This window comes from Antechinus flavipes, chromosome 3 (genome assembly GCF_016432865.1).
Source record: "Antechinus flavipes isolate AdamAnt ecotype Samford, QLD, Australia chromosome 3, AdamAnt_v2, whole genome shotgun sequence".
Taxonomy (NCBI): domain Eukaryota; kingdom Metazoa; phylum Chordata; class Mammalia; order Dasyuromorphia; family Dasyuridae; genus Antechinus; species Antechinus flavipes.
Genome location: NC_067400.1, coordinates 588,138,268 through 588,153,570, shown reverse-complemented (window position 1 = coordinate 588,153,570; position 15,303 = coordinate 588,138,268). Strand labels below are relative to the sequence as shown.

Below are 15,303 nucleotides of genomic sequence, written 5' to 3'. Positions count from 1 at the left end.
GTCCTCCCTGATGTGACATCCTTTCCAGCCATAGCCTTTTGCCACTCCTTGTGCCCCATTGAAGCCTAGAAGGGCTGGGGAGGGGGGGTTCCTCCAAATGACGTGCTTGGGCGTGGACAAATCATGTCATTTCTTTGGGTCTTAGTATGTTGCTCTGTAAACTAAGAGGGTTAATTTTTTCTCAAACACTTTTGAGGTCTACCATTCTCCATTCTGGAGTTCCTCCTAACTCTCATATTTTGTGTTCTAAGTAAGACCCCTCTCGCCTCTGACATTCTATGTTCTAAGACCCTTCCCAGATCTAATATTCTCTGTTCTAAGATCTCTTCCAGGTCTAGCATTATATGTTCTAAGTTCCTATTAGTTCTAACATTCTGTGTTCCAAGATCTTTCCCAGATCCAACATTCTATGTTCTAGGACTCCTCTCAACTCTGATATTCTATTTTCTTAAGACCCTTTCCAGCTCTAGCATTTTATTTTCTAAGTCCCATTTCAGCTCAAACATTTTGTTTTCTAAGAGCTTCCCAGCTTTAATACTCCATGTTCTAAAACCTTTCCCAGTTCTAACATTTCATTTTAAAATCCCCTTCTAGTTCAAACATTTTATTTTCTAAGACGTTTCCAACTTAAACACTCTATGTTCTAAAACCTTTCCCAAATCTAACATTCTGTGTTCTAAGACTCTTTCCAGTTCTAACATTCTCTGCTCTTTTTTTAAGGAAATTTTTTATTTTCAAAACATATGCAAGGATAATTTTTTCAACATTAACTTTTGAAAAACCTTGTGCTCTAGTTTTCCCCCTTTCCCCTTACCCCCTTACCTAGATGGCAACTAATCCAATATATGTTAAACATGGTAGTAATATATGTTAAATCCAATATAAGCATACATATTTATATAATTATCTTACTGCATGAGAAAAATAAGATCAAATTTTTTTTTAATGAGAAAGAAAATAAAATTCAAGCAAGCCACAACAAAAAGAGTGAAAATGCTACAACATTCTCTGTTCTTCCAGTTCTAACATTCTATGTTCTAAGACACTTCCCAGCTCTAATATTCTGTGTTCTAAGATCCTTCCTTCCCAGTTCTTAACATTCTCTGTTCTAAAACCTCTTCCATGTCTAACATTTTATGTTCTAAGACCCTTCCCAACTCTAACATTTTATTTTCTAGGACCCCTCTCAACTCTAATAATCTATTTTTAAGACCCTTCCCAGCTCTAATGTTTTATTTTCTAAGACCCCACCCTTTCCCAGTGCTAACATTCTATGTTCTAAGATTCTTTCTGTCTCTTAACATTCTATGTTCTAACTTCCTTTCCAGCTCAGCATTCTATATTCTAATGGCCTTTTCAGCCTGACATTTTCTGCTCTACATTTTTTTTTAAGCTCTGATATTTGATGTTCTAAGATTCCTTCTAATTCCAAAATCCTATTTTAGCCCTTCAAATTCTATTCTCATTATTATAACATCCATCCCAGGTCTGAAGCTTCTTACAATTCTGATATTCACTGTTCTCAAGTCACAAACCTCCTTGACTCTCCTCTGTTCTAATACCATTTTTAGCTCTGCCCTTTTGTATTCTGGGGTCCTCTGCTTGCTTTCCCCTGATATTACCCAATGTTCCCACTTCCATGTGCTGAAATCTCAGGTGCAGAGGTAGGAAGGAGTTTAGTGTGTGTAGAACAATGACGGGATTAATCTGGTTGGCGGGTGAGGAACATTCTGGAGAGATGTAGGGGAGTAATAAGGGGACAATCTCAGAGGAATCACTATTTTTTTTTTTTTTATTAATGACCACCTTTGAACAGGAAGGGGCAATGGCTCACGATGGTAATGGCGGAAGGTTGGGGGGCATTCTGAGGATGCCAGAAGGCCAAGAGCCGAGCCCACAGAGACCCATCTCTGTTACTGGCCCCAAGCTTCATTCTGAACCGTTTTGTATGGGCATCAGTGCCAAATGGGCCCTGCTAAATATGGCTTGACACTAAATAAGTTCCCACTTAATGTCAATTGGAAATAACTGCTTTGCCATTCTAACTTGTTCATAATGTCAATTACCCAAGTGAGTTATCAAGGTTCTCTTGCAACAGCTTTTTAATTTGGTCTCAGCCTGCGCGGTTTAGCGCTGGGAACAATGGCCCAGCAGATGGAGAGCCGCCACTAGGTTTCCTTCGAACATGAGAAATCAGAGGCAGGCAGAGGGAGCCATCTGGAGTGAAAAGGTCAGATCATTAAAAATAATAATAATAACAATAAATTGCAAGAGCTTGATAGGAGGTGGGTGAATGGAGCTAGGTGGAGAAAGGGGAAAAAACATTGAGGAAAAGAGGTTCGACAGCATACAGAGTAAAACCTTATGTCTGCAGAGTGGCTGATTCCGTGTTCAGAAAAAGGATTCTGGAATGTCCTTTGCCCAGCCCTTTTCTCCCCGCTCCCTGACTCAGAAACCCTGTAGGATTCCTACCAATTCTCCCATCCTTGAAAGTCCAATGCAGATAAAACTCCTTCAGGAAGTCTTCCTGGATCTCCTTACTTGATAATAACCTTCTTCTCTTGACTTTTGCTAATATATTAAATATGTTAGCGGTTAATTAATACTAGACTGTAAATTAATTAATATTAGATTGTAAATTCCCTGAAGGCAGGGACTGTACCTTACTAAACTTTATTTTCTTAAAAGCTTTAGAAAAATCTTTTTTATTGATAATCTTTTATTTTTCATACCTTTATTTTTGAATAAAGGTAACTAGCTGGGGTAATGGAAAGAACACAGACTCCAAACTCATGGATATCTTCGTTCACATACTTAAGAGCTGTGTGACTCTGGACAGATCATGCCTCAGTTTACTCATCTGTAAAACAGTGATAGTGATAGCATCTACTTTCCAGGGTTCTTATAAAGATCAAATGAGGTAATATTTGTGAAAAGCACTTTGCAGGCCAGCTATATAAATGCTAGCTATCATCATTATTGTTTTTGTGATTATGATAACCTTCCCTCATGGCTTTCTCAATGAGCCATTCCCTGTAACCAAGATATTAAAAATGCAAACAAAGCAGTTCAGCAGTGTCAAGCAACAACTGATTGTGCCTGACTGTATGCAGTAATATTCACCCATAGTCTGTCACTTTTTGTAAAGATTTGGACTAGAGATACATTTTCTCAACCCTTTTCCAGAGCCAAGTTTGGTCATGATTTGGATAGTCAGGATTTTTTTTTGTTTTGTTTTTACATTTCGATTAAATAACAAGCATTTATTAAGCACTTATGTGTGTCAAGTGTTGTCCTAGGGATACAAGGATAGAATGTGAAATAATTCTGTTTCTAAGGGAATTTATATTCTGTCAGAGAGACAGTATGCAAGTAGGTTTATGCAAAATGAATACAAAATAAGTATCACTAAACACTAGTGGGGAAGCTAGGTGTGTAGTGGATGGATTTCCTGAAGTCAGGAGGACTTGAGTTCAAATGTAGCCTCAGGCACTTCCTAGCTGTGTGATCCTGAGCAAGTCACTTCACCCTATTTATCTCAGTTTCCTCATCTGTAAAATGAATTGGAGAAAGAAAAGGCCAACCCCTCTACTCTCTCTGCTAAGAAAACCCCAAATGGGGCCCAAAGGGTTGGAGATTACTGAAAAAGACTGAACAACAGTAATTAGGGAATTAAGGAAGAAAGACACTAGGAAGTAGGGTCTAGAAGTGCTGATTGTGCTATACCTGGAAGGAAAGGCTTCCACGAGGCAGAGAAAAGGAAGAAAAACATGATTCGATGAGGGGAAAGTTAGTTTGAGAAGTTCAGTTGTATTTGTATGTCAGGTGTGCACATAGTAGGTGCTTAATAGATGTGTATTGTGCACAGCAGTGGGTGCTTAACAACTATTTACTGTGGCTGTTCACACGGTTGCCTAATAGGAGATAGAATAGTGTACCTGGCTAGGAAGAACTAAGTAGAATTCTACCTCAGACGTTATTAGCTGTAAATGTCATTTTCCTATTCAGAGTCTCAGTTTCCTTGTCTGCAAAGTAGGGTTACTTAACACCCTTAGTACCTACATCACAGGCTTGTTGTCAGGCTCAAAGAAGATAGAGCGCATAAGGGTGCTTTGTGCACTTTAAAGCACCATGGAAATGCCAGAGACTTCTGTTGTTGTTATTGTCACAGGATAGCTGTTGAATGTGTGAGCAAATAAAGGAGTGAATGAATAAATGGATGTGTGGCAATGTGGTGGGTATGAGGCTGAGAGTAATGAACAGGCTGTTCATGTCTTAACAGTATCTTCCATTTGCATAATGTGTGTTAGCTTTCCCAACTTCGTATCATTTTATTCCATTCTCCTGTAGAGATTCCTTCAGCCCCCACCTAGCCAGGGCCCACTTACTGATCTGGCTCAATCCAGATCATTTGAAACTCCTGCTTTCCCTCTCCTTAACCCTTAGAGTCACTCTTATAGGTTTTCCAAAGCCCTTTCATCAGACAAGCTGAAATTACAGTGGGATGTTGGAATATTTGAGAAGCAATAAGGATGGTTTTGAATGATAGAACAGAGAATATCAGAGCTGGAGGGCCCTTCGAACCCGGGATGTCAGAGCCGGGAGGGCCCTTAGAACCCAGGATGTCAGAGCTGGGAGGGCCCTTAGAACCTAGGAGGTCAGAGCTGGGAAGCCCCTTAGAACCCAGGATGTCAGAGCCGGGAGGGCCCTTAGAACCCAGGATGTCAGAGCTGGGAGGGCCTTTAGAATCCAGGGTGTCAGAGCCGGGAGGGCCCTTAGACATAGATGTCAGAGCTGGGAGGGCCCTTAAAACCCAGGAGGTCAGGGCTGGGAAGCCCCTTAGAACCCAGGATGTCAGAGCCGGGAGGGCCCTTAGAACCCAGGATGTCAGAGCTGAGAGGGTCCTTAGAACCCAGGATGTTAGAGCTGGGAGGATCCTTAGAACACGGGATGTCAAACCAGGAAGGACCTTATGATGCAAAATGTCAACATCAGGAGGAACTTTAAGACATAAAATGTGACGGTAGAAAGGTCTTTAGAACAGAGAATTTCAGAGCTAGAAATGAAGTTTGAGATTACACAGTCCAAACCCTTTTTCTTATTGAGGAGTTTGCTGTTCATTGATCCTGCGTTTTATATGAAGTCACATATATCATTCATGGCAGAATCCAGATCTTTCACCTTTATATCCAGGGTTCCTTGCAATGTGCTTTCCAAAGGGAAAGCTAAATTTAGTGGTAAAAATGACATTTGGGGCTTGTCTGTGGATTTTTATTTATCTCAGTTGTCCTTGGGCATTCGAGGACTGGCTTTTTCATGGGGCTTTTCAGCATTTTCAATGCAGCTTTTAAATGGAGGAGCTATTTCACCCCCAATACTGAGCTGATTTTGATATTTGCATGAAAATAATGGAGCGAAAGGTAGTCTGGTGTGGTGGGTAGAGCCTGGGAGCTAAAAAGGCCCAATTTCAATCCCAGCTCTTGCAATTCAATGGTTTTATGACCTTGAGCAAGATATTCATTCATCAGTTTATTCATCCATCAAACGAGCATAATAATCTTTATCCAAACTGTGTCCCAGGGTGATGGTGAGGAGAGAGCCACAGACTCCATAAATCACTAAGGAAATGGGAGCTGTCAGCTCTGCCCTCATCAGAACATCGTCATTACCGGACGAGGCAGCTAAGTGGTGCACCTCATTGAGTCGGGAAACCCGAATTCAAGTCCTCTCCCAGACAGTTATTAGCTGTATCAAGGCATTAGACCTTTCTGAGCCTCAGTTTCCTCATCTTTAAGATGGGATAAATACAGCATCTTCCTCCTGGAATTGTAAGGATCAAGTGAGATAATGAAAAACGGTATAACGAAGTGCTAGTTTTTGTCATCATCATAGGAAGAAGGGGACAGCTAGGGGGCACCAAAGTGCACGGATTGCAGGGCTGGGAGTCAGGAAGCTCTAACCAGGAAAGAGAGGGCAGCTAGGGGGCGCCACAGGGGATAAAGCACTGGGCCTGGAGTCAGGAAGAAAGAGGCAGCTAGAGGGTACCATAGTGCTTGGGTTGGAGTCAGGAAGCTCTAACCAGGAAAGAGAGGGCAGCCAGGGGGCGCCACAATTCACAGAGCATCAGGCCTGGAGTCAGCTTCCTGAGTTCAAAGCTGGCTTCAGATACTTAATAGTTGTGTGACCCTGGCTATGTGACTTCACCGTGTTTGCCTCAGTTTCCTCATCTGTCAAATGAGTTGGAGAAGGAAATGGTAAACTATCCAGTATATCTGCCAAGAAAACCCCAAATGGTGTCACGAAATGGTTCAGCAACCACAAAAATGATGATGGGATGACGATGGTCCTGGAAGAGAGGGAGCGCCTGGGACTCCAGACACCGTGTGGCTGGGCAAGGCACGGGACCCTGTGCTGATCTCCTTATCTTTGCCCAGGAACTCAGCTCTTCGGTGCTTCTGCTGAGGAGGTCCACGTGGTCAGAGGCTTGGCTAACGAGCCTTCCTCTCCTTCCCGTCAGTGACGCCCCGTCATTGAGCCGGGCCCCAGATCTGTAGAACTGCAGGGAATACACAGAATGCCTGCCCGTGCCTCAGGGGCGCCTTTGGCTGTCCAAGGGCTGCTCCTCTCACCCCCGGGACATGTTGGGTCATGGGTTTGGGGATCCGCAGTCGGTGAGACGGGGACCTCAGGGAGGAAGGGGAATGTGTGGCTCGCAAGGAGAGGGGGAGGGAATTTTTCATTATGCCATAGGGGGGACTTGGGGGTGAAGCCTTTGAGGAGGCTGCGTCAGTGATAGTGGGAAGAATCTTGGGGACAGAAGATGGCTGTCATGGCCTGTCATTTTGCTTTGTGATCTTCAGTTTCTTTTAGGCCCCAGTTCGCTGTTAAATGTTTGAATTATGTGATGTGAAGAGTTCTTTTTAGATCTAACGTCTTCTAAAGTCCTGAGACACCACCTTTAGCGAGCGGGGTGCTGGACTTGAGGTTGAGAAGACCTGAGTTTGAATACTGCCTTAGACACTGGCTGTATGCAAGTGTTAGGTATAAAATGGGGATCCTACCTACCTCTGAAGTTGAAGGAGGATCGAATGAGATCTTGTTAAAGCGAAGTTAGAAACCTTAAAGAGATATAGAAATGCTAGTATTACTATTATTGGAAATGCTAAATTTCATTTAGAGTTTTAGCTGTTGGTAAAGATGCTTTTAGGTCTCATGATCTTTGTTCTGAAGTTCCTTCTAGTTGATATCCTTTCTTCACTTAATTCTTTGTGATTCAGAACATGACAACGCCAACAAACTTGAACATTTCCATATACAAAGAACAGAAAACAATTGAATCTGAATTTCATCTGTATAGACTATATTTTTAATATTAGCCTTTTATTTTCAAAATACATGCAAAGATAGTTTTCAACATTCACCTGTGTTCCAAATTTTTCTCCCTCCCTCCCCTTTTCTCCCTCTTCTAGGTAGCAAGTAATCTATGTTAAATATGTGCAGTTCTAACATATCTAACATGTATAGGACTGCTTGCCATCTAGGGGAGGGGGTGGAGGGAGGGAGGGGAAAAATCAGAACAGAAGCGAGTGCAAGGGATAATGTTGTAAAAAATTACCCTGGCATGGGTTCTGTCAATATAAAGTTATTATTAAATAAAATAAAATATAAAAAAAATAAATATGTGCAGTTCTTCTATACATATTTCCACATTTATCATGCTGCACAAGAAAAATCAGATCAGAAAGGGAAAAAAGAGAAAGAAAAGAAAAAGCTAGCAAACAACACAAAAAAGGTGAAAATACTAAGTTCTGATGCACATTCAGTCCCTATAGCCCTCTTTCTGGATGCAGATGGCTCTCCATCACATGTCTATTGGAATTACTCTGAGTCACCTCATTGTTGAAAAGAGTCAAGTCCATCAGAGTTGATCATCATATTAGTTTGTATTTATATATATATACATATTTTAAAATAAATGTATAGTAAATTTAACACATTAATTTCAATGCCAGTCTTCTTATCTGTGTCTCCTTCTGAATTTCTTTCTGTTCATGGATTTAAAAAAATGTTTCAGTGATAATCTTTTCCCTCCTTTCCCCCTGCATTATCACCATCAGCTTTTCCAATTCAATTTCCCCAAATTAAAATAAAATTCTTTTAGAAAATAAATCTACCACATATTATATCTTTCCAAAAATGTATATATCTTCCTGTACCTTCATACCATCTCCTGCCTATCATGATGTAGATAGCACATTTCATCATCAGTTGTCTTGTACTTGTATATATCTATAAATCTATATATGTTTGTGTGTGTCTACATATATATGCATATATTATATATAAGGATCATATTTTGTGAATACATTGATCAGAGTTCTCAGATCTTTTCCTTACAGTGTTGTCATTGTATAAATTGCTTTGATTCTGCTCTCTTTACTCTGCGTTGGTTCATAATTTTTTTAGTAGTTGTTTGACCCTGGCTACGTTACTTCACCATGTTTGCCTCAGTTTCTTCATCTGTCAAATAAATTGGGAAAGGAAATGGAAAACCAGTTTTCTCTGAATTCATTACTTTTATCTTTTCTCATAGAGATACCATAACTTGGTTCTCCAGTCCTCAATTAATGGGAACCACCTTTGTTTCTAGTTTTTTTGCCACAACCCAAACCACTACTATAGATACTTTTGCATTCTTGGTTAATTTTTCTTTTATGAGTATCACTTGGTGGTGGTATCAATGAGGTCAAAGGGTATACACTTCATTGACTTTTGGGGATAGTTTCAGATTATTTGCCAGACTATTATATAGTTATAGATCTGATTATACAGTAACATGTCTAATGACAATGCAGCAGTGTGATTATTCTTCCATATCCACTTAACAATTGTTATTTTCCCTTTTTTGTCATCTTTGCTAATCTGATGTGTGTGAGATGGAACTTTAGTGTTTTAATTTACATTTCTCTTATTATTAGTAATTTAGAGCAGGTTTTTTTCTTGGGGAGGGGGCATAGCTAATTAATAACTTGTTTTTTTTCCACTTAATATTTCATATTCATATCCCATGTATTTATGGGAGAATGACTCATTCTTATTAATTTTTAGTCTGTTCTTAAGTCAGTATTTTGCATTGATATTCATGATTAATTTTGGTCTATAGTTTTCTTTTTTTCTGATTTCTCCCTGTTTAGATATCAAGAACACACACACACACACACACACACACACACACACACATACACACACACATCTTGATATCTAAACAGGGAGAAATATATAAATCTAAATATATATATATATATATATATATATATATATATGACTCAATGGAGGGAGAAACCATACTGACCTAAGATCTTAGAAACACACTGCAGAAACATACTGCCTTGTTGAATAATGTTCCTAGGGTTGGTCTAGGGTCTTATGGCCTAGAGGTGTTTGAATGATCACAGTTTTTAGGAATTTTTAATAGCTCTTGCCCTCCTCCCACCAGAACTAACCAACTCCTTCCTACCTTGTCCTCCAGGGGAGGAGAATCAGCCTGGCTGGAAGAGCCCTGATGAGGACAAGAAGAGCAAAGCCCCCTTTTGGTGCCCAATTTTGGCTTGTTGCATCCCTGCCTTTTCGTCTCGCACCCTCAGCCTTCAGGTGAGTAGAAACTTGGCCTTTCTATGCTAAAAAGCTATAAGAAGTAGATATTTTCTTTCTTGCAAAGAAACACTGTTGAAAAGGCAGAGTTACAACATAGGAGTGGAGAGTTGGAAGAGAATAGGCTTTATTATCTACTTAAAGTATGATGCCAGGTAGGCTCTTTTATAGCTTAGTGATTCAGTTTCCCCACCAAATCCAGGATAATTTCTGCTTATTGGATTTGTACCAGATATACTTTTTTTTCTAAATCTTTCTCTTTCTACCTTTAATACCTTTCTTATATTCCAGACTTGGTACTTTCTCTTCATTTCTTCTTCATTTAAAAATTTGATCCCTTCCTCTTTTTACTTCTTTCTTTCCATACCAAAGAAATCTAAATCTTTTTTGGTCTTTTTTCACATGCTAGGTCTTTAATCAGTCAGTCAATAATCATTCATCTATGAGCCATTTCCTAAGGACCAAGTGCTATGGATACAAGTGCAATAAATGGAATTGCCCCTGTCCTTATGGTTCTTTCATCCTATTAGAAAAGGCAACACCCTTAGATTAGCCATATACAGAATAAATAAGATAGTTTGGGAGAGAGGTCACAATTGTATTTAGAGAGATTAAGAAAGGCTTCAAAAAGGGGGTGTGACTTAAACCGTGTCTTAGGAAATAATTATTTTCTTCTCTTGCCAACATCATTGTCGTCTTAAAGATTAGAACCATATCATCTGTTTGTACTGGTGATTTTTTATTCTAATTTGAGTTGTCATAGCTGGCCCATGATTTGAACTTTAAAGGGTCAACAGGTAATTCTGAGAGATATTCTTGCAAATTTGTGGTCCTGAGGTTCTGTGATTTCTTTTGGCTCCCAGCATACAAATGGAAGAAATGACCAATTAACAGCTGTGAAAATGGGAGACTATATCTTTGGGGAGTTCCCCCAAATTCTCTTAATTTTTACTCTTTCCTCCCATGTCAGATGATGAGGCACAGGAGGAGAAGCCCATAGCTATCTTTTAGGTCCCCAAAAATAGCCTGCTATTTCCATCCTAGGACAATGCTTTGTACTTAGCAAGAGTGCTTAATTAATGTTTCTAGACTTGACCTGAATTACTTCCCATCCTCCTTGAAAGTGGACCACAATCAGATTATTCAGTGATAGAAGCAGGATAGACAATCTTAACCTTCTAGCCAGTGATGTAAGATATTGCCTCTTTGACCTTCCTGGGCAAGCATCCAGTATCTAAGCCTTGGATTGCTTAGGATAATAAAGTTATTCTCATCCCAGGAGAAGGGTTATATTGGCACTGGACGAGGAGTTGAATTTGGCCTTTTCTCCCAAGTCCCAATTAACTGGGCAGTCAGAATGTCTTAATATTTTAATTTGTGGCAGATAAGAACAAAGACTAAATCTTATTGGCCCCATTAACTCTAATGGGGCAGGTCAAAGCCACTGCCCTGAAGACTTCCAAAGCCCTTAAGAGAACCACAAAGAAATCTGGGAGCTGAGAGAAACTCCTTATCCTGTGACTAATCCTGAGCACTCTAGGTTGGCCACAGAGCCTGAAATATCAGCCAGTTAGCCCAATGCATGGCATCCTTTAAAATTTTTTTATATTAAAACTTTTTATTTTTCAAAACATAATGCATTGACAATTCTGCAACATTAGCCCTTATAAAACCTTATGTTCCAATTTTTCTCCCCCTTCTCCCACTCCTCTCCCCTAGATGACAAATAGTCCAATATATGTTAAACATAGTAGAAATATATGTTAAATCCAATATATACATACATATTTATACAATTATCTTACTGTATAAGAAAAATCAAATCAAACCAGAAAAGAAAAGAAAATGCAAGCAAATAACAACAAAAAGAGTGAAAACACTGTGTTGTGAACCAAACTCAGTTCCCACTGTCCTCTCTCTGGGTGTAGATGGCTCTTTTGACCACAAGACCATTGGAATTAGCCCGAATCATCTCATTGTTGAAGAGAGCCACGTCCATCAGAATTGATCATTGTATAATATTGCTGTTGCATGGCGTCCTTCTTGATTATAAGATACTGAATTTCAGGTTTCTTGCTCTGGGGTCCTTAGAACTTAGAATGATAGAGCTGAAAGGGGCTTTAGACTGTGGAGTAAAAAACCAGGGAGAGCCTTAGAACATGGAATGTCAGAGCTAGTAGGGAACTTGTAATATTTAACAGCTGAGAGGGAACCTAAAACATCTTGTCAGAACTGGTCAAAGCCTTGAATACTGAAACAGTTGAAAAGGATATTAGGACAAAGAATTTTCGAACTGAAAAAGAACTTAGAGCTTATCTAATTCAATATCCCTTATTTTGCCAAGGAGAAAACTGAAATCCAATGTAGAAATGACTTGACCAAACTTGATGGAATTCATTTTCCCTCATAAATGTCAAAGGGCTTAGGAGCCACATGTGGGTCACAGGATCATGACTTTAGAGATAGAAGGGGAACCCAGAGATCATCTAGTCTAACTTATTGATTTTACAGATAAGGAAACTGAGGTTCAGGAAAGTGAATTGATTTTTCCAAAGTCATTCAAAGAATAAACATCAGAACCAACCTCCTTTTAGGGAAGGCTTTGCTAAGGCTTCATATAGACTAGCTTTTTCACAATCAGCAACAGGCATCTTTCTTCCTACCTCCTCTCTCTTTTCCTCGGTATTTCCCTTTCAAAGAAATGATGAAAAAATGACACTCTTGTCAAATTATTTCTTTCTTTCTAAAACTCTAGTAATGTAATTTGAAAAAAAAAAAACATTTTTTGTTGATATCTTATTTCCTCCCCTCTACAGCTGTTATTGAAGCAGGAAGGGAGCATGCAGTTGGGAAGGCAAGAATTCATATGCAAGGAATTCAAATTCACTTACCCCTTCTCAGCCTCAGCTTTCTCATCTGAAAAATGGGGTGAATCATAGGACTTGCCACACAGGGTTCTTGGGAGGATCTAATGAAATAGTCTATGTAAAGAACTTTGCCTACCTTAAAGTGCTATGGAAATGTTAACTGTTTTTAGCTCAATTCTTTCAACAGGTTGAACCCTCCCTTGTGACAAACAAAACAAAACAGAACAAAAAAACCCTCTTAAACCTAATCTATAATCTATAATCATAATCTGATCCATAGAGCAGGGTATACAAGATCCTGTCCTCCTAGTCCTCCACCTCTTTGCTACAAAGAGTATATATCATCATCTGTTCTCTGGAGACTCCATTAGGTTTTTATTTATTCTGAGTTGGACTTCCTCCTCATGGGCTTTTCTTTTATATTGTTGTGGTTTTTCTTGATTTAGCTTATTCTGGTCTTTCTCAGCTCAATCAGAAGAACTTCCATATTTCTCTGAATTGCTCTTTTCCTTATGTATAATAATTTACCATTATATTCCTAAACTGGAATTTTTTGGATCCATTTCCCAGTTGATGTCCATGGACTTTGTTTCCAGATTACTTCCACTGCAAAGAGTTCTGCTTTGACTCAATCACTCTACATCTATTAAGTACCTACTATGTGCCTATCAATATGTAGAATATGTTGATATGCTTGGATCTTTTTTTAGCTTTCTTGAGGGCACATGCCCAGTTTATGAGTCTTACTGCCTAAACCACATTTTTGGAGTTTATCCTACCCTTGCTGGTTGGCCACTGTTGGCCATCTCTTCATTGGGCACTTGTCTTAAAACCTGGAGGTCTTTATAGTTTTCCAAAATATGTTTGTTTATTGTCTCTGCCATCAGATCTTAAGGTCCTTGAGGTCAAGGACTATCTTTTGCCCCAGTATTTAGTACATTGGCTAGTCATAGCAGGTACTTGACAAATGCTTATTGACTGACTGACCAATACTTGAAGGGCTGTCACAGAATCACAGGTAGAGAGCTGCAGGTAATTTAGTCCCTTCTTCCTCCAATACATCCCTTTTCCAGAAGACAAGGGCTATTATGTTAAGTGACCAGTTCATGAGTAGCAAAGTGAGAGAAGCTGGATTCCAACCCAGGACCTCTCACTCTCAATCCAACATCCTTTCCACTGAACTAACCTAACTCCATCTAGACTGTGGGTCTCCAGAAATAAGAATGAAGATCAGTGGGTAGAAGGAGTCATACTTCAGCTCATTATCCGTCTTTCATTTTAATTCTGCAGATGTAATTAAAGTTTTAAATGCCTACTATGTGGTGCAATGGATAGATATCGGCCCTGGAGTCAGGAGGGCCTGAGTTCAAATTCTCCCTCAGACTTATACTATGTGTGGGCAAGTCTCTTAATTTTGATTGCTTTGCCCTTCCTCACTAAAAGCCTACTGTGTGCATTATCAAATGAGGTAATAATAGCAACCACAGCAGTAGCTATCATTTATAGAATGCTTGAAAGGTTTGTAAACTTTACCTTTTATTCTATTTCATGTGATTCTCACAAAAACCCTGGGAAGTAGGAACTATTATTATCTCCATTTTACAATTAAGGAAATTGAGGCAGTGGCAAATTACTTGCCCAGAGTCACATAGCTAATAAATATCTGAGACTAGTTTTGATCTCAGGTTTTTTCTAACTTCAGGCCCAGCATTTTATCCACTTATAGCTTTCTATTAAGAGCTTTATATTCAGAAGAACAATTCAGCAGGCTGCTCATTTGGCACAGAGCTGCCAGAAACAAATTTATTAATTACTTATCTGAGCATGGTTTCTTAGAAAGAAAGAGCAAAGGGTAGTTTTCTTTGCTAATGGAAAACCTTCCTGTGACTTGACCCTCTTCTAATTAGAGTTTATATTGTCCAGGAGACAAAGGCAAATTACACACAAAAATTTCAAATATGAATAAAAAAATTCAGCTTTAGGGCTTGACTCACTATGTAAAACCATAGCAATGCTAATGTCAGGAGGTTCATGTACCCTTGGAGGTGATGTCTTACAGGAAAACCAACAACATGTCCAGGGCCTAAAAATATGGCCACCTTTTTCAACCAAGTCCTGGATTATACTAAGTGATACTTTCTTTGGTTAATAAAGGGATTCTATTTTTTCACCCTGGTTGAAACTATACTCGAGATACTTCTCTTAATTGAATTAAACAAAGAGTTTTCTTCTCCTACTTTGGTAACCACAAGCAAAAGTTTCTTAATTTTCTGGAAGATTCAACAAAGGTTGAATTGTGCTCTCTTGAAGGAACTGATTGTCTTTGATAAGGGTGAAACAAAAGCTGTCTCCTAGTCAGAAGAAAGTGGTAATTTTTTTTCTTCATTTGGAAGAAAATAAGGACTTTAGGTTAGGACACTGACATATATTCATTCTAGCTTAATATTTTAAAAGAATTAAAAGAAATATCATATTAATATTTTAAAAGAAATTGAAGGCCATAATGTATGCTTCCATTCCAAATGTAGGTTGTGTGAAGGGATGCTTCTTTAAGGCTTAAAACCTGGTAGGGATATTAATGGAAGGTTTTTGAAATAGATGGGAAGTTAGATCAGATGATCTTAGAGGGCCTCTTCAATGTGGACTCTCAGACTTACCTACCCAGTCTACAAGTGTTTAGCACACCTGATGCAAGTAATGAGATATATTCAATCGATTCTTTTTTAAAGAAATGAATTGATTGAGGAAATTATAGAAGCACTTTAAGCTTTCCCTATTGTGGCTT

At 39.1% G+C, this 15,303-nt stretch overlaps 1 protein-coding gene and 1 long non-coding RNA gene across 6 annotated transcripts in view; one reads left to right on the top strand and one right to left on the bottom strand.

The window, feature by feature from the left end:
- ARHGEF10L (Rho guanine nucleotide exchange factor 10 like) overlaps positions 1-15,303 on the top strand; it is a 221,426-nt gene that overhangs the window by 153,988 nt on the left and 52,135 nt on the right. For all 5 annotated transcript variants that reach the window (XM_051988406.1, XM_051988404.1, XM_051988402.1 and 2 more), the window contains one exon: positions 9,530-9,651. In XM_051988406.1, the coding sequence (XP_051844366.1) occupies positions 9,530-9,651 (122 nt within the window). The remainder of the gene's footprint in view (positions 1-9,529; positions 9,652-15,303) is intronic.
- The window catches only part of LOC127555806 (uncharacterized), a 583,775-nt gene that overhangs the window by 554,034 nt on the left and 14,438 nt on the right, over positions 1-15,303 (bottom strand). The gene's annotated exons all lie outside the window — the stretch shown is intronic.